This window comes from Andrographis paniculata, unplaced genomic scaffold (genome assembly GCF_009805555.1).
Source record: "Andrographis paniculata isolate CXL003 unplaced genomic scaffold, ASM980555v1 Contig62END, whole genome shotgun sequence".
NCBI classification, from domain to species: domain Eukaryota; kingdom Viridiplantae; phylum Streptophyta; class Magnoliopsida; order Lamiales; family Acanthaceae; genus Andrographis; species Andrographis paniculata.
The window spans coordinates 6,779,200-6,803,604 of NW_026137598.1; the positions used below are offsets into that span (position 1 = coordinate 6,779,200).

General features: G+C 33.1%; 4 protein-coding genes across 6 annotated transcripts; 2 read left to right on the top strand and 2 right to left on the bottom strand.

Moving 5' to 3' along the window:
- Nucleotides 1-1,703: 1,703 nt before the first annotated feature.
- Nucleotides 1,704-7,032, top strand: LOC127261063 (GATA transcription factor 26-like). Its single transcript, XM_051289224.1, has 8 exons — nucleotides 1,704-2,313; nucleotides 3,382-3,771; nucleotides 3,994-4,411; nucleotides 4,674-4,752; nucleotides 5,095-5,198; nucleotides 5,483-5,690; nucleotides 5,778-5,898; nucleotides 6,396-7,032. Exons 1-8 carry the CDS (start codon nucleotides 2,274-2,276, stop codon nucleotides 6,692-6,694), a joined length of 1,659 nt encoding a protein of 552 aa, XP_051145181.1. The 5' UTR covers nucleotides 1,704-2,273; the 3' UTR covers nucleotides 6,695-7,032.
- An 836-nt stretch (nucleotides 7,033-7,868) lies between these two features.
- LOC127260611 (uncharacterized) lies at nucleotides 7,869-13,833 on the bottom strand. Of its 2 annotated transcripts, none has more exons than XM_051288439.1 (15): nucleotides 13,344-13,833; nucleotides 13,155-13,219; nucleotides 11,986-12,855; nucleotides 11,809-11,875; nucleotides 11,655-11,717; nucleotides 10,729-10,792; nucleotides 10,423-10,516; nucleotides 10,259-10,342; nucleotides 10,082-10,171; nucleotides 9,953-9,980; nucleotides 9,190-9,726; nucleotides 9,001-9,062; nucleotides 8,597-8,706; nucleotides 8,428-8,515; nucleotides 7,869-8,345 (listed from the first exon to the last, which is right to left on the bottom strand). In XM_051288439.1, exons 1-15 carry the CDS (start codon nucleotides 13,810-13,812, stop codon nucleotides 8,082-8,084), a joined length of 2,955 nt encoding a protein of 984 aa, XP_051144396.1. In that variant the 5' UTR covers nucleotides 13,813-13,833; the 3' UTR covers nucleotides 7,869-8,081. The 2 variants fall into 2 exon arrangements, with proteins under 2 accessions (XP_051144396.1, XP_051144395.1); XM_051288438.1 differs by having other exon boundaries at nucleotides 11,986-12,873.
- An 856-nt stretch (nucleotides 13,834-14,689) lies between these two features.
- On the top strand, nucleotides 14,690-17,021 carry LOC127261060 (transcription factor bHLH96-like). 2 transcript variants are annotated; one of them, XM_051289220.1, is made up of 3 exons: nucleotides 14,690-14,932; nucleotides 15,673-16,090; nucleotides 16,758-17,021. In XM_051289220.1, the coding sequence occupies exons 1-3, from the start codon at nucleotides 14,741-14,743 to the stop codon at nucleotides 16,760-16,762; spliced, it is 615 nt and encodes a 204-aa protein (XP_051145177.1). In that variant the 5' UTR covers nucleotides 14,690-14,740; the 3' UTR covers nucleotides 16,763-17,021. The 2 variants fall into 2 exon arrangements, with proteins under 2 accessions (XP_051145177.1, XP_051145176.1); XM_051289219.1 differs by having other exon boundaries at nucleotides 14,691-14,932; nucleotides 15,673-16,086.
- A 1,825-nt stretch (nucleotides 17,022-18,846) lies between these two features.
- LOC127260463 (E3 ubiquitin-protein ligase Os04g0590900-like) lies at nucleotides 18,847-19,881 on the bottom strand. Its single transcript, XM_051288195.1, has one exon. It carries the CDS (start codon nucleotides 19,879-19,881, stop codon nucleotides 18,847-18,849), a length of 1,035 nt encoding a protein of 344 aa, XP_051144152.1.
- Between the last annotated feature and the right edge of the window lie 4,524 nt (nucleotides 19,882-24,405).

Genomic DNA, 24,405 nt, shown 5'->3' on the forward strand with positions numbered 1-24,405 from the left:
TTCATTTGTACTACGCATTAATATAATAATTAATACTATATTTAACACGCCAAAAAATTGTAGTACTCCCTCCTTCCCATAACAAAGTATTCATTTTTTCATTTTAGTTCGTCCCAATAATAAAGTATCCATTTCTTTTTTTAGTAATTGTACTATTTACTTAACATTACAAATACTCTTACAACTTACAATATATTACACAAATAACATTACCTTTATATCACACATACTAATAAGATATATTTTAGTCATTTCTACTTTATTCCTACTATATCTCAATATAATACTAATATTTCTAAAATTACGTGCAAAAAACAAATGGATACTTAGTTCCGGGACGGAAGGAGTATTATTCTTATGGGACAGAGGTAGCATTATTTTTTATACTACCGGCGCAATTTTAATTAAATCAAAATTATAGATTTATTCGGTCTAAGTTTAAAATTGAAATTTAATTTAAATATTATTTTATGTGATAAAATAATATATTTTTATTTAATAATTTGAATATCGAACCAAACACGTTTATCTTTTAACAATACATTAATTATATATATATAATCTAACATATTAAATTAAATAAGATTACATCTCGAAATTAACACGGCACTGAATTTTCAATTTTCATTCTAATGTATGTAAAACAAATACTATCATTCTTTGTTCTGTTATTCTCACTTTTGTTGTATTATAAAAATTAAATATAATATAATATAATTAATCACATAAAATATTTGAATACTACGTTGGATCCGACAGTTTACAATAAAATATACTTCCTCCGTCCCCTATACTGTAGATATGATATTTTAGAAGGGGTGTAATTAGTAGATAATTAAGAATATATTAGTGAAAGTAATTATCCTATAATATAAATAATTATAAATTAAAATTAAGATAACTAATTAGTTTAATTAAAATTTAAAAAAATAAAATTAAAGTGTGTGATCATTTTCCAAAAAAAGAAAAGTGACATGACACGTGGGACAGACAGAAACGACAACGTGGACATGGTATCTGGGGCGAGGGAGTAATATAATTAAACAAATACTATCATTTTAGTGTTTCCCATAAACTTTGCCAATTTAAAAAAATATAAAATTCAATAATCTCAAAAAGAACACACAAGATTTATTTAATTTAATGCTAATAATTTACAATAATCTTGCTTTTAATTAAAACAAAGAGATTGCAATTTAAAAGCCACTCAGATTGCTTCTGTATAATCTTTAATAAAGATAATATTTACATCATAAAGTTGACCAAAAAAATCCTATTTTTCTTAATTTAAAATTAAAATAAAGAAGCAGTCTTCTTTTAAAATAAGATAAAAATAAAATAATAAAATAGTACATTTATATTCAAAAAATCCATGGTCAACAGTTTTTTTTTTTTTCTTTTAAAAACAACAAATATACATATACAAAATAATTATTACATTTTTTAAATTTTTGGTCACTATTTACTATTACTATTATTATACAAATCAATTAAATAAAATTTGACATTTCAATATATGTATATAAATAAACAAAATACTATACAATAAATTATATTTGCTAAAATATTTCTGCAATATAATTTTAGGCATTATTCTGATAACATGTAAAAATCTATATATAATATATTAATTTATTATACAATAATAAAATAAAAAATAAAAATGAAAAAAGAAATGTACAATTCAACAAGAAAGAAGTCATATTGAGAATTGAGAAACCACCCTCCCCACCCTCACCCCTCTTTCCCATTTTCACCTTCCTTTCTCAACCATTTATTCAGATTCCTTCTGCGTGTTTTCCATTTGATTGTGCTCAATACAGACGCCTCAATCTCTTCTCAATCTTCATTTCTTATGCTGCTCTCGACTGCTGCTTCTAATTTTCAATTCTTTTTGGAACTATAAGAAGGGGGATTTTTTTGTTCTTTAATTTTTAATTTTTTTTTTTTTATTTGGGATTTTTTTGATATCGAGTTCTTAATTGTTATCTGTGCTGGTTTGAACTGGGTTTATTGCTCAAAATCATCCATAGACCACAAGGAAATTTGCTCTTTAATCTCCGGCTGAAAGAACAATCAAAGGCTAATTTCGTTTTGCCAAATTTTTGTGTTTACTGGGGGACTGGTGTGTGTGTATTTTTTTTAAAATTTTTTTTTTTGTTCTTGGCTTCTCTTTAGCCCTGTGAATATCTTCATCCTGCGTTTGGAAATTGTTAAGGATTTTAATTTTGGAAAAAAAAAGGAAATTAAAGAAAGAAAAAGAAAATACAGACATGGGAAAGCAGGGACCTTGCCATCACTGTGGTGTTACAAGTGAGTTTATTGTGTTTTCATTATTGCTGTTCTTGCAACCGTTCCTCCCCAAATGGATTGTTGAATTTTTTGTGAAGAGAGATCAATTGATTCTATCAAAATTTGATTGAGGAATTTTGCGTGATTGGAGAATGATTGGGGGTGGGTGGGGTTGGGGAGTCAATAGGAATGTTCATTCGATTGATTTTGTTTGGAGGTTGAAGGCAATGAATGAGAGGGCAAAGAGCAATTCCAATCCATAGTTGATGGTTTCTTTGTGTTTCTTGAATTCTTACAGCTCCTTTTGTGTCTGTTTTTCTCTCCATTTCGAGCTTCTTTGAGTTCTCAAACTATCCTCTTCTTGCAGTAATGTGCAGCTGCTACCTCGATCTCTTCAAACCATTGTAGACATAGAAGGATTAGCTCTTTGTTTTAAGTTCATTCGAATCAAAGAATGGTTAACTATCATTGCTTGTTTATCCACATCTCTTGATCAATGCCCAGTTTCTTGACAAACATTTTTCCATCATGATCAAGGGTGTAGATTTCTCGATGATGTTCTATCATCACCATTGCAGTTGTTCTCTCAAACATTCAATCAATTCTAGACTTAGTTTAGAGCTTATTTAGTTGATCACTTATTCCATCAATGGCGATGATTGCATATTGTTGCCCTTGCAATTGTCGATGTTGAGACATGGACTGTCTTCTAGCTCATCTTTATGTAATCATGCTTTTTGCTAGTTGAATCGAACAATTTTCCAGCCTTGAGATTGTTCAACCACCGGCAATGCATTTGTGCTACTCTTGATTAACTTCAATCCTTTTGAAGATACTCTCGAATAACCAGATAAGAACTACATTTATGCTTTCATTGTGTAAGATTATCCATATGGAAGGCTATAATGAACCTTCTTCACGAACCAATTGGATATAAGAGAGCGAACATGGAATTCATAGTAGAAAGGAGTTGTGCAATACTTGTCAAGGCTAACTTAGTGATTGTTTGATCGGTCTATATTGGTTTTAATGTTTCCATCTGTATTATTATTTTGCAGTGATCTTTATTCATATTTCTGTATGTAACAGGCACTCCCCTTTGGCGCAATGGCCCTCCCGAGAAGCCAGTACTCTGCAATGCTTGCGGCTCGAGGTGGAGAACAAAGGGGACTCTTGCAAATTATACGCCTCTGCATGCTCGGGCCGAACCTCAGGAATTTGAGGACTATAGGGTCTCCAAATTGAAAGTCGTACCAATGAAGAACAAGGAAGCAAAAGTTCTGAAGCGGAGGTATGATAATGATGCACATGCTACTGAATTTGGGGGAGTTCTCCCCGACTTTAATCAGGGGTTCCGCAAAGGGCTTGAGGAAGACACGAGTAACAGGTCAAGCTCTGGCTCGGCTGTATCACACTCAGAGAGCTGTGCCCAATATGGTGGTGGCGGTGGTGGTGGTGGTGATGCAAGTGAATTGACAGGTGTATAGTCTCTCTCTCTCTCTACCTATCTTGATGCAGAAACTCGACTTGAATGCTTGTCATTGCTCGATTTCTTTCATCATTCGCCAATTTAGTGTTGTTTCTTGTTCTTGCACAAGTTGTGGAGTTCTCTTAGGAGAGTTTTAGTTTTGTAATTCTATATCTACAGAAGATTTATTGTCGACATCAGTTAGCTTATGAGTTATTACTTCATCTCTGCAGGTCCATCGCAGCCTGTCGTGTGGGACACAGTGGTGCCATCCAGGAAGAGAACATGCGTCACTCGTCCAAAGCCGTCGCCAGTCGAGAAACTCACCAAGGATCTCTATACTATATGGCACGAACAACAGTCATCATGTGTGTCCGCCTCTTCCGAAGAGGAATTGCTTCTTGAAAGTGACAAACCGATGGTTTCTGTTGAGATTGGACATGGAAGTGTTCTTATTCGGCATCCTAGCTCGATTGCCCGGGAAGAAGAATCGGAAGCTAGCTCTCTTTCAATTGATAACAAGCACCGAACTTTGAATCCTAAGCAATTGGCTTTCGCCGGCCTTGTGAAGGATGCTGGTGCTAATTTCTCAAGTAAAGGAGTCGATAAAATAAAAAAACCAGTTAATCTTGGACCCGAGCAGCCCAAAAGGTACTTTCATGTTAACTCTTTTCTGAAAGTTTTCGAATCGATGCTAACAAATATGGATGTTCTTTAGTGAGTGTGCAATAACCATTTTACCTAATATTCGTCTCTGAGACTTTTGAATGACATTATTTTATGGAAATTTGGATTAGGAATGAGAGTGAACCCATAGAGTTGGCGCGCTTTAGATTCATCTTTATTTATTTAATCTTCGGATAATAAAATTTCTCTTTTCGGTATGTTGCTTGGCTTAAATTTTCTCATTCAGTGCCAGAGACAAGGATCAAGCCGACAATGTGCACGTGATGACATATCATAAATCACCACTATGTTACATAGACCTACAAGTAAGTTGTGAATGTGTATTGTCTTCTAATTGTTATCTTTGATGATTTGTTAGACTAACTAATTATCACTCGATGAAAAATGTTATGCGAGAAGTTTGAGAAATAAAATGGTTCGGAAAAATCTTTACCTAACGCATGTTTAAGGTAGCCTATGTCCTAAACAAGGATTGTGACCTTCTATTTGTAATGCTATTTCAATCACCAAAAGGGGAATGATTTTCTATATCTGTTGTGTAGTTTTGGAGTCAATCTGTTGAGATTTTGCTGATTTTCATCACTACTTTATTGTGGGAAATGCATATGGAATTTCATGCTTTCTTGTGATTCGCATCTGTATTGCAGGATATTGTAAATATCGACAAATTTACAACCCATTTAACTCAGGAGGAACAACAACAACTGCTAAAGTTTTTACCTTCTGTTGACACTTCTGTATCTACGGAAAGGTGTGTCAATTCTTGTGTGGTATTTCCATATTCGAGCACTAGCAAAATATCCACTACATTGATCTCTATAATATACAGTATGTTGATTGCGATTGATAAAATCAAGCATCTTTTCATGCTTTTCGCTGCCTTACATTCGTAAGTTTGATGCTCACATGTGACACACCAAGTAAGATGCAGAATTTGTCGAACCTTGATTTAATGTACACTAATAAACGACACGGTCAATTTTAGGATGCCTGACCGAGCAATGGGCTGCTAACATAGTCTTAATTTGTTATCAGGGATTCATCTTTGGTCTCCCGTCTCGGCAGCATGTTCGATAGCCCGCACTTAAAGGAGAATTTGGCGTCTTTCCAGAAACTTCTTGCGGATGGACTTTTTGATAATTCGTTGTCCGGGCTCAAGGCCGAAGATCGTAGAGCGCTGAAGAAAGCTGTATTGTGTAATTCTATAAAATCAAAGTGGGTCGAGCATTATAAAGACCTCAAGGTTCGACTAAATTCTCCTGCTGTTGTATCTTGAAACACCGCGACTATCGCTTTCCTTTGATGTTAGCTGACTCGTGTTTTCGTATAGGATTCGGCGGGTAAACGAACCGCCAAAAAATCGGAGCTTGCGGCTAAATCTAAGCCCCTCGTGACTGAGTCCTCAGCGAGTGTGAAACGATCGCACGACGGACTGCACCAAAGGATTTCAGGTAATGTTTGTATCCCTCCATCCTAATTCAAAGTACCATTTTTACCATTTTGGTCCGTCCCACTTTATGGTATCTCTTTTCTATTTTGAAAAAAGTAATCATACACTAATACCAAAATACTCTTTAACTTTTTTACGAAAATTATAAACATACCATTACACATACATACTTTTTATGTAGGCAAAAATGTCAAATTCTCTTACCAAATTTCAATGACTCGTAAAATATTATTATTTCTTAATCTACTGCAAAACCCCGAAGAGCCCCTTTGATTAGAGACGGAAGGAGTACTTGTTAGGTTGATTTATTACTTAGGTTAGAATTTGGATAATCATCATACGCTCCGCCGTTATCTGAACCGAACACCGAACTTGTCGATTCCTTATTGGTCATAGTACGATGAATCTTAATGGTTGGTTGGTTGAGGAATTTTACGGGAAGTTGCTGTCTTCATTGTCGTTGTCTGAATAATCGCGACGATTGTGGTTTCCTTACAGGAGCAAAGGTCGGGAATGTAATGAAGAGCCCGAGAAGGATATCGATGTTGTCGGGGTATGATCAGAAGGAAAACTCTTTCTTCGGCGGCAAGGGACTCTTTTCATCACATTACGACGATGGCTCGTCGCAAGTGCTCGATTCTTCCCATTTTGTCGATGACAACTCCGAGCAAGATTTGCTGCTCAACGTCCCGTCTTATGGCTCGTTCCCGCAGGCTGAATTGCTCCCGAATTCGAGCCTCGCTGCTCAAGCGAGCGCCAGCAGCAGTTCAGTGTACCCAAATTTTGGTCATCCCTGAAGCCCCGTCTCTCGACAAAAGGTACTTTTTGTATTCGAAAGAACCTATGGTAAAGAACATGTGTTCTTGGTATTGTTTTGCTATGTTTTTACCACAAAGGAGTGTCGAGACGAGGCTGCGGTTGCCTGTTTGCCCTGCCTTGCCTTATCTCTGTTTACATACATTGAAGTACCCGGGAAAATGGATCGAGCTGGATCGACCCTTTTCCCGATCTTTGTTTTTTTTTTTTTCTAAAGAAGAAAATATTGTTTTTCATCTTTGTATAATCGATGAAGGGATATTTATATAGCGGAACAGGTGACGAGGAGGAATGAAAATTGTCCCGGGTTTCTGCGAAATCGATTAGATTTGAAATTTGCATAGTTGGGAGTAGCTGCACTATATCTGTCTTGAGTTGTTTTGTTTGATATCGAGTCGTATCTTATCATATCATTTTGTGTAGTTTGATTAGTGAATGAATCGAAAAGGAAATCAAGATTTTGAATGAATGCACATCGAGATAAAGATATGGTGTCGAGTCGAGTCGAGTAAAAGTGAAGAAAGCACACCACTGTGACGATTTTATTTTAATTTAATTTGATTTTTGACCACACATACTTATACATATATATATATATGCCCCCATCCTCCAACCAGGGGATGCTTTGGCCGATTTTAAAGTTATTGGTACGGAAGAGGAGCTAATAGCGAAGACATTAAACATCGCGCCTTAAAGAGCGAAAGTGACACTAAGTAGAATTCAATGCACTTGGGGAAAAACTAGGCATATTTTTTAATCTTTTAAAATCTGAATTTGATTTTATACTATTTATAATTAAAAAGAATAATAAATTAGATTATTTTATCGAATAATATATTTTAAATGAGTTTCATTGAGTTTTTTCATATGCATTTTTATTTTAAATTTTTTTATAAAAATAATTATGTGATATAATATTTACAATAAAAAAAACTAAACTTAACTTCTAAATAAAAACCAATAGACTAAATAATATAAAAATTATATATACAATCAAATCCATTAATATTGCAAAAAAAATTAAAACTTGGATATTTTCGTAAACAAAAATAAAATGAATTAATAATTTTATATAAAATTACAATATTAATTCTTACAAAATATTGAAAATCACAAATTAAACATTTTGAAAATAAATAAATTGAACAAAATAGCTAAGATACAAAACAAAACTTACATACATTAAAACTGATTTCATAACGTGTGTGTCGTCATAAACTAACAAATATTACAAACATATAACTGCTGCTGCTACAACACACTCTAAATCTAATCATATCATTTCCAATGTAAAAGTATGTATTTCATGATCATAATGGTTTTGATTTTTCAAAGTCAAGTTCATGCCATTTTACCTATATTTTCATCTCAATTAGTAGTTAAAGAGCTCTCAGGATTGTGTACCTTCTTCTGCATCCGTTGCTTTATCAGAGCCTCTTGGCATGGAGCCAAAAATTCATGCCTCAGAGCTTCTTCGGCGCTGATCCGTTGCCTCGGATTCACGGTTAAACACTTGTCCACAAGATCATACAGTGATCTTGGTATGGCTTCCACGAAATCAGGTTTTCGTGTATTTCGCATGCACCAATCTTGAAGCTTTGCAGGAGATAAGTACTTGATGTCGAGCAAGTCCTGTTCGAAATGATAATATCAGGAAATGTCCAAGCAAGGCAAGATCATTTATCCTAGAACAATTTTGTAACAACATTTGTACCGATGGGAATAATGATTCGTGGCCATGTATCTTTGCCACTTCCCAGAGTTCTTCACTGCCCCTTAATTTGGCAATGGCTTTGATGTTCCTGTGAGTGTAAACTATAAAATTATGCACTTCTCGGCGAAAGAATGAGAGAGTTGAAGCTTTTATCAGATTCAGTTCTTACTGATCAGTGTCGCCGAAAAAGGGAGTCCGTCCAGTCATCAGGTAGAGTAGTGTTACGCCGGCAGACCAGATGTCTACTTTAAGGCCTTGATGCAGAGATCTGAACAATACCTAGTAACAGATGGCCAAATATCTTGCTGAAATAACCAACTACCATTTTTTTTTTTCGTCGGAATGCAATAATTTCCATGTGTTTGACAAGGAAAGTTTCCAGCAAAATATAAAGTCATGTCACAAATTCAGATTCTAAATGGATTTAGACAAATCACATTCTAATAATTTTATCAACAGCATGAAAAAATTCAGACAGGAATTTCATCTATGCTATGAGATATCATGAAGTAAATGAGTTCAAATATCAACCAAAAGTTTGAAAGGAAAAGACGAAGAATTCAATCGTCTTACCTCAGGAGCCTTAAAGCCTTTAGTTCCTGCACAAGGACCATCTTGATTGCCTTTCCCATCAGCTACAAAAACGAAATAATAACAATAAATAAATAAATGATAGAAAAAGTTATTGTCTGGTCACAGTTTCACTGTGACATATTAACAATAGATAAATGCACAAAGCAAGGGAAATTAGCAGCAGAGAACCTTTGCCATCTGGCAATCCAGTAGTGCCAACAGGGAGCCCATTGGAATAAAGTGGCATTGGGGTTGGATAAAAACATTTTCTTTTAGCATCTGCAGGAGGTGCAGCAACTCTTTTCCGTTTCGATGTTGCAGCAATTGAAGATGTATGACTTCCACCATGCATGGCTTCCTGTAGCATGCGTACTAACTCCTCCCTGCCCCGGCTCGATACAAGTTGAGGTAAAGGTTCTTTCAACCTCTCTGCAGATGATGTCCTTGTGCTTGAGACATCCCTTGCAGATGTTATCACGGAGACATCTGCACCATGGCTTTTGATGCTATTTTTGCTGCTACTGTCGGTGATTGCTGTTGCTTTGCCAACCCTCTTTTTCAGGCCCACAGGTAGCAAAACAGATTTGGAGACTTTTCCTGTATTCTTGTTAACAGCGTCTGGAATTCTTGTATTCAATAACTTGATGTTTTCGGATGGTAGAGGTTTGCTATGGGATTTAGGACTCTGATTGTTCCGATTATGTCGTGCCTTGGAACTATATGCCCCTGATGACAGAAATCAGAGTTCAATACCAGAGAATAAAACCTGAGCATCATGCTTGCCACAAGATAGGCTGCATCAAAAATATTAAATAGGGCAAGGAACCTTGATCTTTCCATAACACACCAATTATTAAACTAGAGAATATATCTATTTAGCAAATCTCGAGCATCAATGTAGCATAGAAGTTAACTGTTACATGATTACATTGTAGAAGATTAAAACACTCACCAACGGTCCCATGTTTTTTGCTCAAATCCTGTTGAAAATAAAATAATATAAGAGAATTACTACCAGGTAGAGCAAACAAAGTGAAAATACAAATGAAGCAATGAAGACTGCACTATGAGGTTAACTTACCATCGCAAGATTGAAATCAATAAGGTAACCTGCGTTGAACTTGCGGGAGAAAAGAAAGTTGCCAGGTTTAACGTCTCTGTGGACTATTCCCTACAAACATAAGAAGCATCATAGATATTTTTCTCCTCTCACTATTATTGTTTCAGTGATGACTAGCATTCTGATTGTATAACTTACCTGCTTATGTAGGCCAGCAAGTGCTTTGAACAGGCCATAGGCATACCACTGCAGCTGAGTAATGTTTATCTCTTTCTTCAAGGTCTGCAGATTAATGTAAAATGATGCTGCTCTGTTGAAGGTAATAATCGTCACAGTCAACTATATTAAAGTTAAAAAGCTACCTCAGGCCTATCATGCTCAACATGCTGCAGAACAAGGCAATCAGTGTTCCCACTTTTAATTGAACCTACATATTTGATCACACAGTCCATTCCCCTGTGATTAGCAAGACAAGAAAGTATTATCAAGTGCTAAAGAACAGAAGAAATGATCATTAGAGCCCACACAAAAATCAGCAAGACAAGCAAGTATTATCAAGTGCTAGAGAATAGAAGAAATGATCATTAGAGCCCACAGAGAATAGAAGAAATGATCATTAGAGCCCACACAAAAACAAAGAGTTGAAAATCTTAGGCTGATTCTTTTACCTCAATTGCTCCAGCATTTTCAGCTCATTGTTAACGTAATTGATATTGGCATTAGCATGAGGACCTGAAAAAGACCATGCACAAGACACTAGTAAACTTGTGATCAATATGATGATTTGGATTAAAGTATCCCCATTTCCCTAAATAAAATTATCCTTGATACACAAGCATGATAAACTACCTAAAAACAAATAATAATAATAATAAGTAATATAATCTATAAATTTCAGAGAAGTCCATCCAGCTATCAGTGCTTTGTAGGATTACCCCTATCTTTGGGCAAACAGATAGAATGACAGGTTCTCAAACTGGCCATTGGCCAAATTCAAAGGACTTTGATGTCAAGTACCGTTGGTGTACACTCTAAAGTGACATCGGGCAAGAAAAGATGTACAAATTTTGGGATATTTTAAGAGCATAATGACTGAGAAGAAAATAGTTACTTCTAAAATGGCAAGATCGCACAAGCTGCTGTCAGCACTATTAGAATTTAACACTGATAAATGACACTCTCTTCAGCTACTATGCTTCCAGTAACTTCAGCTATTTGTTTACATAGTTGAGCTGCGTGAGTACCTTCTTTTGAATAATTTCTTTGAAAACGTTTTATATGGTTATCTCAAAGGAACAAGGACCATGCGTATTTTTTGCTGATTTTTAAGGCAACAATTCCTATAAAGAACTAATATCATTCGATACATACCCTTTTGCTCTTGAACTATTGAGCGATTAGAGGAAATATTTTAAGTATTTTACTTTCTCGAAGCAAAAAACTAGCCATAGTATCAAGAGATCATAAAACTGTCTAGTTACTGAAGAAAGATTAGATTTATAAGCTACTCATAAAACAACAATAAGAAATAGGATGTAATTTAGAATGGATGTGTAAATTGGAAATAAAAACAAGACAGCTATAAAGACAGTACATTTGATGGCGAATGGTACTCCATCAGCTTTCCTTCTTGCCCTGTAAACAGTGCCAAAACCTCCTGCACAAGTTGATAAGAAGACTTGTATCAGAAAATTTTGAGAAATAATGTTCTTATTATATGCAACTTATTGGTTGTCCAAAACAGACACCTGAGCCCTCTTCTTCTTCCACAGTAAACAGTTCAAAGGTTGGAAACGGTTTATGCTCATTATGATCCTGCAAAACATTAATAATTCATTGTTAGTTATTAAGTATATATAATTTCAAGTAAACCACATGCAGAATTTCAGCTAAGAAATACAAGATTTTTAGGAGATCTAGAATACCCTTTTCCTTTTTCCAATCGCTGCCTCCCTTTCTTTAGCATTTGAGTTCTGGTCACTATTGCCCTTAGCTTTTTGCTTGTTTGAGATTCGGTCCTTATTTCTTCCATGTTGCTCTTGCCTTTTAGGAAGATACTTGTAGGTCTCCTTCGTTGGGGAGATGGTTTTTCTCTTATCATTCTTTTCGTTCTTACTAGGTATGGCTATCGATTTACTTCTAGTAAGTTGATTCAACAAGTCTCCCTGGCTTGGCAGGAGATATTTTTGTGGTGTGACTGCATCTAATTGCACATCATTGGGTTCGGCTGCAGTCTTTTTAGGCTCTGTATCAGCCGCTTCATTAGAGATGGATTTAGCAGAAGGAATTTCCTTGCAGCCTCCCCCCCATTCACCAAAATCATGTAGCAGGATTTCCATTCGTGTACTATTATCATCCTCATTCAGTGACTCGCAAACAACATTCTTGTTCTCAGTTTGTAACATCTCTGTACCATCTACTTCTAACCTGGGTATGATACTAGCTGTATCAGAATCTACAATATTTACAACATCAACATTACCAATAAAACTTTCTCCAGAGTTAGTCATTGTATCCTGTAGAAGATAAATCTTTGGTTGTGGAAAAGAATGCACCATTCCTTCAGCTTCTGTAGTTCTCAGTATATGTGGAAACCTTCCAGGTAACAGGAAATCAGATGTACACATTTTTTCCTCTAAACAACCAACCCCGCTTGTGCATTCATTATTCTCAACCTCATATGCTAACTTCCCAGAATTCAACTTTGGAAACACTGAAGTTCCAAACGTAAGACTCTTTGGTTCCGACCATTTATATAAGGAGGGCGGTGAGGAGCTGGAAGGTATCTCATTACCCTGCAACATTGTAGGAAACTAGGAATATATGTCAATGAAATCAGAGGACCATTCTGCTCATCAACAAGGAGGTAAAAAACAATCAACGCTGACAAAAGGCAGTCAAAATTGAAGTGTCAACCCATGAACATAAATCAACATACGAACTTGTAACCAAACTGAGACACAATTGCCAATATTTCTCGTTTTAATATGCCATCACTCCGTCCCAAAAATATATAATATGTGTGTGTATAGTTGAAGGTACACAGTATAAAGCATTTGGAGGAACATTAATTGAAGCAAAGCATCGAAATTACCTGACTATGCACATTCCGGAACTCGCCAGTCATTGTAGTCAACATCGGAGTTAGTCCGTGCTCCTCTGCCATCAGCACATTCCAACACAAAGAAAAAACTATAAGTGGAAAATGGATAAACGAAAAGAATGAAGGGGGGAAATCAATGAGCCAACAAGAAAATTTGAGCATCAAATTAAAAAATCTTACCATCAAACCCTAGTGAATAGCATCTCTTTCTCATAGGCAAACAATACTCCAAATTCGATACTAATCTCTTCCTTTTCCTAAAATACGTCCATCCTATAACTTGTTCCCTAACACAAGGCAGTGGCCGCGGCACAAACGGTGGCGAATCAAAACATCTCAAAATCACATCGGAGTTGCCGGTGAATTGCGTCAATGCAGCAGCTCCTATTCGAGAAATCGTGACAGAGAAATCCTCAGCGAGTCGGAGAGGAGAATTAGGTATTGAGCAGAGATAGCGAATGAAGTCCGGTGTAGGTTGAAACAGCCTAAAACTCCAAGCCAGATCAGAGTGCTCCGCCGCGCGCCCGTGGCCGAGCAACATACCCAGAACGTACCAGGCGGCTGCGGCGGCGGTGGTGGTGGTGATCTGGAGGCTTCGCTCGGAGTTCTGCGGCGGTTCCTTCATATGCAGGCAGATCTCAGGATCCATGTAGTCGGAAGTTCCTCAGCAGTCTACGAAATAATCTGGAAAATAGTTTTATGTGTGGGAGGGCGGTTGGGCGGGCGGGAAATGAATTAATAGGGCAGAAAATTAAAATTTGACACGTCACGTGCAGAGTTCCCGCCGAAGTTGCCAACAAACATATATGATTTGTTTAGATAGGAATTTTTAAAAATTTGAAAGTTAAAAAATAAAAATAAAAATAAATAAATAGTATTTAATTTGATATTTTATAAAAAAAAATATATTTGATATGATATTTTTAAAAAAATAAATAACGCCAAAATAATTAAAAATATGTTATGTAAACAGAGTCATATGCAATACAAATAAACTTTATTAAATAATAGGTATACTTATTTAAGTATATATCAAAGGATTGTAATATTTACAAACATTTTGATTTTGTTTAAACTGATTTTTGAAGGTTTTTAAAATTTTAAATATTATTTAATTTACTACACCCTCAATTCACACATAAAGTATTATCCTTATTTTTTTGGTGTAAAAGGAATGGTATTATGCAAAAATATGGATATTTGTAAAAAAAAGTTAGATATTTAATAAAATATTTACTTTGTAATTAAATGTTTTAAAATACAAATATGTATATTTTATAACGAAACAGAAAGAATATTTTGTAAAAATACATATTGTTTTAATTTAATTTAATATTTTTTTAAAAACTAAATAATACCAAAGCAATAAAAAATGATAATGAAAACGGAGGCAAACCCCGTCGTAGTCAAGTCAGTCATGCACGTGACGAGAGAGAGAACACGACGAAAACAAAAACGAACAAAAGTTTTGGAATCAAACAAGTAATACTCTCTCTCTCTCTATATATATATATATAAGAACATCTCTCTCTTCATCTCTCTCAATACACAACATCAACGCCGCCGTCAATTACTTCATGGGGACATCTCCGGCGGCGGCGGCGGAGGTGAATGGAAGTGGCCGGCGGAGGAGGAAGAGAACCAAGAACAAAGAGGAGGCAGAGAGTCAGAGAATGACTCACATTGCCCTCGAAAGGAATCGGCGCAAGCTCATCAATCACCACCTCTCCCGTCTTCGGTCTCTCATGCCCCAGTCCTATCTCCAAAGAGTCAGTCACTCACCTCTTCTTATTCTAATTGCTCAACAACGTAACACCATCAATTCAACTTTAATTCAACACCTACCCAGGGTTGGTTTTATTTATTTATTTATTTATTTTTATTTTTTTTTTGAGGGGGAGTAAAAATTATTGGTGCCAGATTAACAATGGCATTTTTAAAACGAAAAGATAATTGGTTTTAATTAGTCATATTTGATTCCAAAACAGTGCTTCTTCTTGTTATTACATATCCCTTCATTTATCGCTCTCTCTGTGTTTTTGGACAGACATTCATGTCTTAGTTCTCTCCAAGAAAGGCCAACCGCATATGACAAATCATAGTTTCAGATAACATAACATTAAAATTAACCCGATTTTGAGGGCTCAACAACCGTGCCTGCCGCTTTGTTAATTATATCTGTTACTTCATATATTTATTTATTCAATTTAAATCATGAGCAATATATATATTATTCTTGTTCGATTTGGTACAATCCAGTTTGATAATAAATAGAATGTCGTTCGTGAATGTGTCTTCTTCTTGTCCCCAATAATTGCAAAATTTAATTTCATTCTGCCCAAACTCACCCAGTACTTGTCGTCGTCGAAAAACATTAATTGCTTCCCCTTCCCAACAGTAGTCAAAATTAAAACACTGTTCTTGTTCTTGTTCTTCTTCTAATTTAATTAATTTATTTTTTTTAAATAATAAAATAAAATTAACAATTAAATTAATTAATATATTGCAGGGCGACCAGGCCTCGATCGTCGGCGGCGCCGTAGAATTCGTAAAGGAGCTGGAGCACATTCTGCAGTATCTGGAAGCCAAAAAACACGCGTCTCCGGAAAACCCCGGAGACGGCGGCGCCGACGGGGGCACCAAGGCGGCGCCGCCAATGGGCCGCCAATTCGCCCAATATTTTGCATACCATCAAAATCAATGCGGAAGCAGTAATTCAAAGTACACGTGGCAAGGGAGGGCGGCGGAAATCGAGGTGACCCTAATTGAAAGCCACGCGAACATACGGATCCTGTCGCGGCGGCGCGTGCGGCAACTCTCGAAAATGGTGGCGGCGTTCCAGGCGGCGCTGCTGAGCATCCTCCACCTTAACGTCATCTCTGTCGACGTCGACGCCGTCGTCCTCTACTCCGTTAGCGCCAAGGTACGTACGTACCTTTCCCCTCGCATTTATTACCCCTCTTGTCTGTATATTTATATGTGTGTCCTTGTCTTCATCGTCTAATCTGGACCGTTGGATTAGGAGCTTGATGATGGAAGAAATGCACACCATAAAATTATGAACTTTGTCTTCCTTGCCAAAACACATTACAATGTTTATATGCATACAAATTGTGTGTATTTGTATATACATGTATGTATGTGTGTGGATACGATACAAAAACTTGAACTGTAGGAAAATGACCTAAGCCCAGCAAAAGAATCTAGCTCTGTCATACAAATTTATTATTTTTTTTTTTATTGTCATTTAAAATTATTCATATTGTTTTAGTAAAAAATATTATTTGTTCTATTTTTTATTTACATTAAAAAAATATATATTTATTTTTATCTATTTCTTTGTAAATACCTATCCGATCAAACGGGCTACTACGGAAGGAGTAATAATGATAATAGCATTTATTATTTACTATAATTATTATTTTCTTTGTTATTTAAATTTATTTTTATTTTTATTTTTTGTCTATATTAAAAAAATATTTTCATTTTTTTCAAATAAAAATTCATTATATTTTTATATTTAAAAAAAAAAACAATTTTATTTATTTTTATTACAATTTGTATCCGACCTGAGCACAAATTTCACATTTGCAGGTTGAAGAAGGAAGCCAACTGAAGTCAGCGGATAAAATCGCAGGAGCAGTTCATCACATCCTCGGAATAATCGAAGGGGGTGGGGAAGAAGCTAATCCTATCTTATCTAGGTACCCCTAAGCCTGTAATAATCCTATTTAAGATATAATAGTAGTATTATTATTTGTATTATGGATTTATATATATATATAATGCTGAACAATTAATGTAAAATCATTTGAAAAAACATACATATATAAATAAGTATAATCAAGTACTCTTTCATTTCAATTATTTTTAATATTTTATATTGAATGCGGGATAAAAATGTTACCCTCGCTTCAGTAAATATATTTTTTTTTAAAGGCAAATTTAATTTACCAAAGGTAATAATACTAAGTCCTCTTTGTCAGCAGATATATTTTGCTATTTAAAGTTAATACTGTATATCAGAAAAATATTAAACACTTTATTAATTTAGTAAATATGTTCTACTCTCTCCCCTCCGTCTCAAACATTCTGTAATATTTTTTAATTTTTTTTTTTATATCTCAAATATTTTTCAAAGTATAAAATAGTTAATTATACTTAATCTCTAACCCTCATATCATTCAAATAAAAAAATAAAATATAAATTTATCTATTTATCATATCATTTAATTTCTAAATTATCCTACTTAATGTTATCTATATAAAAATTCGTACAAAAAACAAATATTGCACGGAAAGAAACAAACAACCAATTAAGAACAAAGTAAGGACCGCATGAATTGATGCTGTCAAAAACAATTAGGGTGTGTTCGTTTGTAGAATTTTAACAAAATTCTACTATTCATCCAATTTTTTCCTCTCAAAAACATCAAATTAAACACCTATTTTTTATTTTTTATATTATACTAAAAATTAATTTTACATTCAAAACATCACATCAACACCTATTTATATCACATCATACAACAATTCAAATTCAAAATTTTTACTATTCAAATCCCAACTCAAAATCCAAACCCCCAGACAAACACACCCTAGAATACAAGCCTAGAGATTTGTTATCTATGTATTTGAATTTAATTATATATATATACTTTAAAAAAAAGATTTAAAATTGTACACATTAAATAATAAAAAATTTATTTTGAGCTGCAAACCAAACAATCCCTAATTCTCTTTACATCTCTCAATTTTTATTAAAAAATAATTTCATGGGATGGTTTGTTCACCCAACATTTTAATCTTAATAAAAATACTACTTCCGTTCGAAAAATTTAATTTATTTGGGCTCGACATGAAAATTAAAAAAAATAAATATTTTATTGAAAAAAAGAATATAGTTGAAAGTATTTTTAGAAATTTAATTAAAAATTAAAAAGAATTGAGAGATAATGTAATAAAATAAGTGATATTTATTGTAAATTAAATGTTGGATGAAGGGTAATAATTATATTAAATGAGAATAAATTTGGCGGATAAAATAAATAATATACTTTAATAATAATAATAAAAAAAAGATTTTAAATCAAAATCAAACACATCCCAAATTTATCCAAGTCCATGTTGTGGGAATTTCATAATGGGCTGAGATTCTAATTACTTAAGCCCAAGTCCACCATGCAATAACATTCAAATTCCTCTTGTATGGAGACTCAATAATTACTCCCTCCGTCTCATGTAATATGAGTGTATTACAGTAGACATGAGAATTTAGATAAAATATAATTATTAAGTAATTAAAAAGTGTAGTAAAAATAATTATAGATTAAGATTAAAATAAGTAAATAATTTAATTAAAATAAAAATATTATAAAATTTAAAATGCGTGTATAATTATTTTTCCAAAAATAGAATGGACAAATTATATGGACTGACGAAAATAGAAAATATGAACAAATTATGTGGAATGGAGGGAGTATAAATTAGTAACATATTTATATAATAATAATTAATAATATTTTTTTATTTGGTAGCAATGTAACATTTTGACAAAAAATAAAATAAAATCAATATTTTATGTCAATGTTACAAAACACATGAACAATATACCATGGAAAATTTTATAAATAAATAATTTGATTTATATTTCATATAAAAAAAATAATAAACAATCCAAATTTCACAATGCAATAGTTGAATTCTTAGAGAAGAACCATCTCTCACTTGAATGTGATCTTTCCATCGTATACAAAATGGCCCTTCTAATGCTTGCATCCATGTTCCTATCTTCTCGGCCGCCACCGTCACCGTCACCACCGCCGCCGCCGCCATTGCCGCTGCCGCCACCGTCGTTGTAACACTCATTGTTGTGAAACGCAACGCCCTCGAAAACGTCAGACATCAATATTCGTCGGTCATAAATGCAATCCATAGACACTGATCTTCTTACATGTCGAAGATCCCGGCCCTCTTCTACATCTAAAATATCGACCAATATCTCCCGGGTCCTAATCCCGGCCTCCACACTCCCGGCATTCTCGGCTACGCTGTGGCCCGATGCTTCTCCATTCGGAGAAACATCGAGGCCCAATAGAGCCGGCGGGGAATGCGGCGGGACAACGGCAGCCACATTCGCGCGGCATAAGGGACAATTAGCGTGCGATCGTAACCACGTATCGATGCACGTCACGTGAAAAGCGTGACCGCATTTCGGCAAAAGCCTTAACCGATCACGATCTTCGAACTCGCTCAAGCATACGGCGCAATCATAATTGCAATACGTAGTTGGACTCAACACGGCCGTTTTTCTGTACTCGAACACTTCAATCGACCTTATCACTGCATCGTCGAGACCGTTCGATGTCGCGACGAACCACGGCTCATCCCTACGGACGTCACCGAGACTTCCGTTCTCGTCTCCGCCTCCAGCAATGTCTCGCTGGCGGCGGTGCCGCCGCCAATACTTGGATACGATGGCGTAGTAGCTTACGAGAAGGAACGCGGCGGCTAAAATGCAGATGATGGTGATGACGAGTGGCGAGAAGTTCGGACCGGAGATTTCGCCGGAAAATTCGTCGGCGGCGAAGGGCGGCGGCGGTGGGAAGTCGATGTAGCACCATTGAGGGCAGTACAAGGTGCAGAAGCCTTGAGAACAGTCCTTATTGTTTACATATTGCGTCGGCGAGGTTTCGCCGCCGACCGGAACTGTATTCATCGGCCGGTTATCGGTTTCCGATGGGCGATCGACGGCGGAGGCCGTCGCCGGAAAATGAAAAGGGAGAAGTTGCATGGAATGGAATTGGAAGTGAGTGAATGTGTGCGCTTTTAATTTTGACGAGTCTTCCATCTCTTTTAAGGGTTCTTTTCTTTTTCTCTTTATTTTAGATAAAAATATATTTTTAAACTTAAATATATAAAGTAGGAGTGGTATGAATTATGTAATTACATTTTAATATTTGTTTAGATATAGGTATTAATGCTATGTTTTTTAATTGAAAATAGAGTTATGATTATTTAGGCTTTTAAAAATTATTCACTCGACATTGTTTCTAAAACTACATATTATTATATTTAAGTATTATGTAAAATAGAAGTATTCAGAGGTTATAGGATTTAATTTGGTTTATTTTATAACAAGTACATGATTGAACATGCTCATTCACTGTATAAATAAATTTATTACGCTGAAATCAATAATTCGTTATATACTATGTAAAAATCACTATATATATGTATTGTATTATTATGTGTTGTCTGATATATATTGTTTATTTTTATTAAATATGTTGCCAGGTCAAATTGCTAATCTGATCAAATAAATACCAAAAATAAATAAATAGTGATAATTTTGAATTGAAATGAAAATTAGAGTATATAGTTTTGGTGGGCCCTCTCTTCTCCCTCGTCCTCTTCTTCTCTTTTGTTTCTTTGTTTTGGTTTTCAAACCAAACAAGCAGTTCGTAATCCTTCGTGTTGTTATTAAAGTAAAGTTAGTTTGGAATAAATTCTTTATTTTATATATATATATATATATATAATGTGATGGTGATGATAAATTTCCAAATCCGAAAGCAAAGCCACCAACTTAGTTGAGCCAACCAAGAATATAATAATAATAATAATAATAATAATAATAATGTGTGACTTTTTCAATTATTTAACATGTTGACGAACAAACAGTTAGGGTGTGTTTGTTTGATGGATTTGGATTAAATTCCACTATTCATCCAAAATTTTCTCCCAAAAAACATCAAATCAAACACCTATTTTTCATTTTTTATATTATACTAAAAATCAATTTTACATTCAAAACATCACATCATCACCTATTTATATCACATCATACAACTATTCAAATTCAAAATTTTTACTATTCAAATCCCAACTCAAAATTCAAACCCCCAAACAAACACACCCTCAGTGAATATTATGTGTGTATATATATTCCTTCCCTGGTTATAATTTTTTGTGTTTTTTTTTTTTTTTGTTTTTAATTTATGTATAATTTATTTATAATAATCAATTTAATTTATCAAAAAATTATTATTTTTATTTTAACAAATAATAATTGATTTACTATTATTCTTTTATTTATCACAACATACATTTTTATAGATTATTTAATAAATTTTCTTTTATAAAATTTTTAATTTATTTTTATCTATCCTACTTTTTAGATTAAAATATTTTTATATTTTAATTTCTGCACATAAACAAACTAATGTAATTAGTTAAAATGGAAATAATATATGATAAATGATATTTCATGGGGGTAGGGTGGGCGTGGGCAGGGTGGGGGGTGGGGGTCCGGGTACCTTACTTCAGTGGAATAATGATGAGCCATAAACTGGACTGTGAGAAATAAATTTTGTCTCGATCGACCGATGCCTGTCAGAAACGAACCTTCTTCGATATTCTTGCTCTCATTTTTAAACTTTTGTTTTTATTTTTTTTATAACATGCGAATTCGAAATGCCTATCCGACGAATGGATTTTGAATAAATTTTCCATAAAATCTAATAACTTGCAAAATTTTTATTTTATTTTTTATTTTTATTTTTTCACTTTTATTTTAATGATATTTTAATTTGTGAGGTTTTTTTTATTCTATAATTTGTCTAAAATATAATAGACACGTGCTTTATTCGATAAATAAGCTTTATTTTTCTTTTACTATGGCTTTGTTTTTTGGAAAATCAAATTTAAATTTTCACCATTCAAAAGTTATACTCCCTCCGTCCCAAAATAAAGTTACTATTTCCTAATTTAGTAACTGTACTACCTATTTAACATAATAAATATGAACTTACAATATATTACACAAATATCATTACTTTTATATTACACAGGATATTTTTGTCTTTTTCGTTACAATCCAATATAATACTAATATTAAAAAATTTACGTACAAAAATTAAATGTCACCCTTCCAATGGAACGGAGGGAGTATAATAATTCTCTATAACAAGAAAAAAATTACTTTTTTTTTAATAAAATTATAGTATGTAAGAAATTAGGCCATAAGTTCAGTATCGGCCTATGGGAGATGGGCCGGGCGTAAAGCCCAACGATCCGTTACAAAATTTAATATATTATCTACTACATTGTCAAAATTTAACAATTTTTTAAAAGTAAAATAAAATAAATATTATTGGTAATATAGAAGAGTCAACAAACAATTAAAAAAAGTCAAGTTTTAGTAGAAGCAGCGAGACATTTATCGCTTGAAGGCGAAAGTCTCGGGTTCGATTCCAAATATAAAAATTTAAGTAAAAAAATAAAAATAATTACAAATAACTATTTACAATAATTTAATAATAATAATAATAAAACGTTAAATGGTGCATTGACCCTCAACGTGAAATGTAATAATAGACCAAAGATTTATTGGGTCTTAAATGGACATCAAATTGGACTGTCGATGTTTTTTTATGTGTATAAAATTTGGTGAAATGACAAAAACATTGAATAGTACTACTGACCTTCAAAATGATTTTTTTTTTTTTTTTAGTCTAATTTGCAATTATGGCTATTCTAATTTTCTCTTAAAAATTAGCTGATAGCATCATCTCCAACCTACTGCATAATATCAAAAATGGGGGAGGGGCTGCAGGAATCCACGGTGGAGTAACACTGTTATTCCACTCAAAAAATGGAGTGGAGTTTTTGTGGTATTTTTTATATTTTTGATATTTTTTTGGTGTATTGTGTAATTTTAATATTTTAGTAGATGATATATAATTTTATATTTTAAAACGTTGTATGTAATTTTATTTTTTTTGAAAAATAATGTATAATTTTATTTTTTAAAATGATATAATTTTAGTTTTTGGAAAGTAATATATAATTTTATTTTTTACATTGATATATAATTTTACTGTTTGAAAAGTGATATGATTTTTATTTTTTTAAAAGTGATATGTAATTTTATTTTTTTAAAATAACTTGTAATTTTACTTTGTAAAAAGTTATGTTTAATTTTTATTTGTAATAGTTATTAATTATAAATGTTAATTTTTATATATGTAATTTTTAAATAATTTATAAATTATATGTGCATGGATCTAATGTAAAAATAAATTAAAATTGGGGTGTAATTTATAGATATGAAAAGTTATATAAAATAATATAAAAGAGGAATATATAAAGGATATACTTTTTAGACTAAAAATTGAAATTTATGGTTGAAGTAAAATTACTTTACATCAACCGCACTTTTACTGTAGTAACTGCAAAAATGAAGTGGAGGGTTGGAGATGGCCTAGTTACTTTATATACTTTCATCCATTATTTATTTATCTATTTTGTAATTTAAATTTATTTAAAATTAATCTAAACTGTTATAACAATACCGTAAATAAATTTATAGAGGTAAATTTTTATTTTTTTTTGGTTGTATTGTAGTACTTATTAACTTTATCTTATTATTAATTCTAACAGTTAACTTTTGTATATGAAAATATATTATTATTATTATAAATTTCTAAACCTAAAATCTAAGCACACATAAATTTATAAAAGTCAAAGCACAATGAGGAATAAATCTAGATTAATTATGACAATAATATGTGAATAGGTAGTTTGACATAAAATAAAATTTTAAAAGCAATACCCCCTTTGTCCATAAATATAGTCTTAATTGAGTTAAACACAAGATTTAAGAAATATTAATATTATATTGGTAGTTAATAAAAAATTTTGGATAAAAAACTTTTTTTCCATTGTGAGTGTATTAGTGTAAAAAGTAGTGACAATTGTGTAATAAAAATGAAAAAGTAGAGGTCATTTTATAATTATATGATTATTTATGAAAATAAGATTATTATTTTAAAATAAAAAAAATAATAAACAAAACTATTGTATCGAAGGAGAGAGTAATGCACAATAAATCCATTAAATGCTAGCAGTGTCCCAACCACCACTTGGATGGTTTTCAATTAAATTGGTCCAATTGATAATATATATAAAATATATATATATATATATATATATAATCAATATGTCCCACTTCAAATACAAACATTGTTACAAAAAGCTTTCCCAAATTTGACTTTGGAAGCCCTCAAATTCATGACATTGGTTGAAATTTTATAACCAAAATCCACGTAGGCTTCGATCGAATATTATGAATTATCAGTTTGGTTGTTGATTTGGGAGTTCAGTTCTATTTTGGAATTAATAAAATTTTAAATTAAAGTAATTGTTTGAAAATAATATAAATAATCATCGATGTAATATA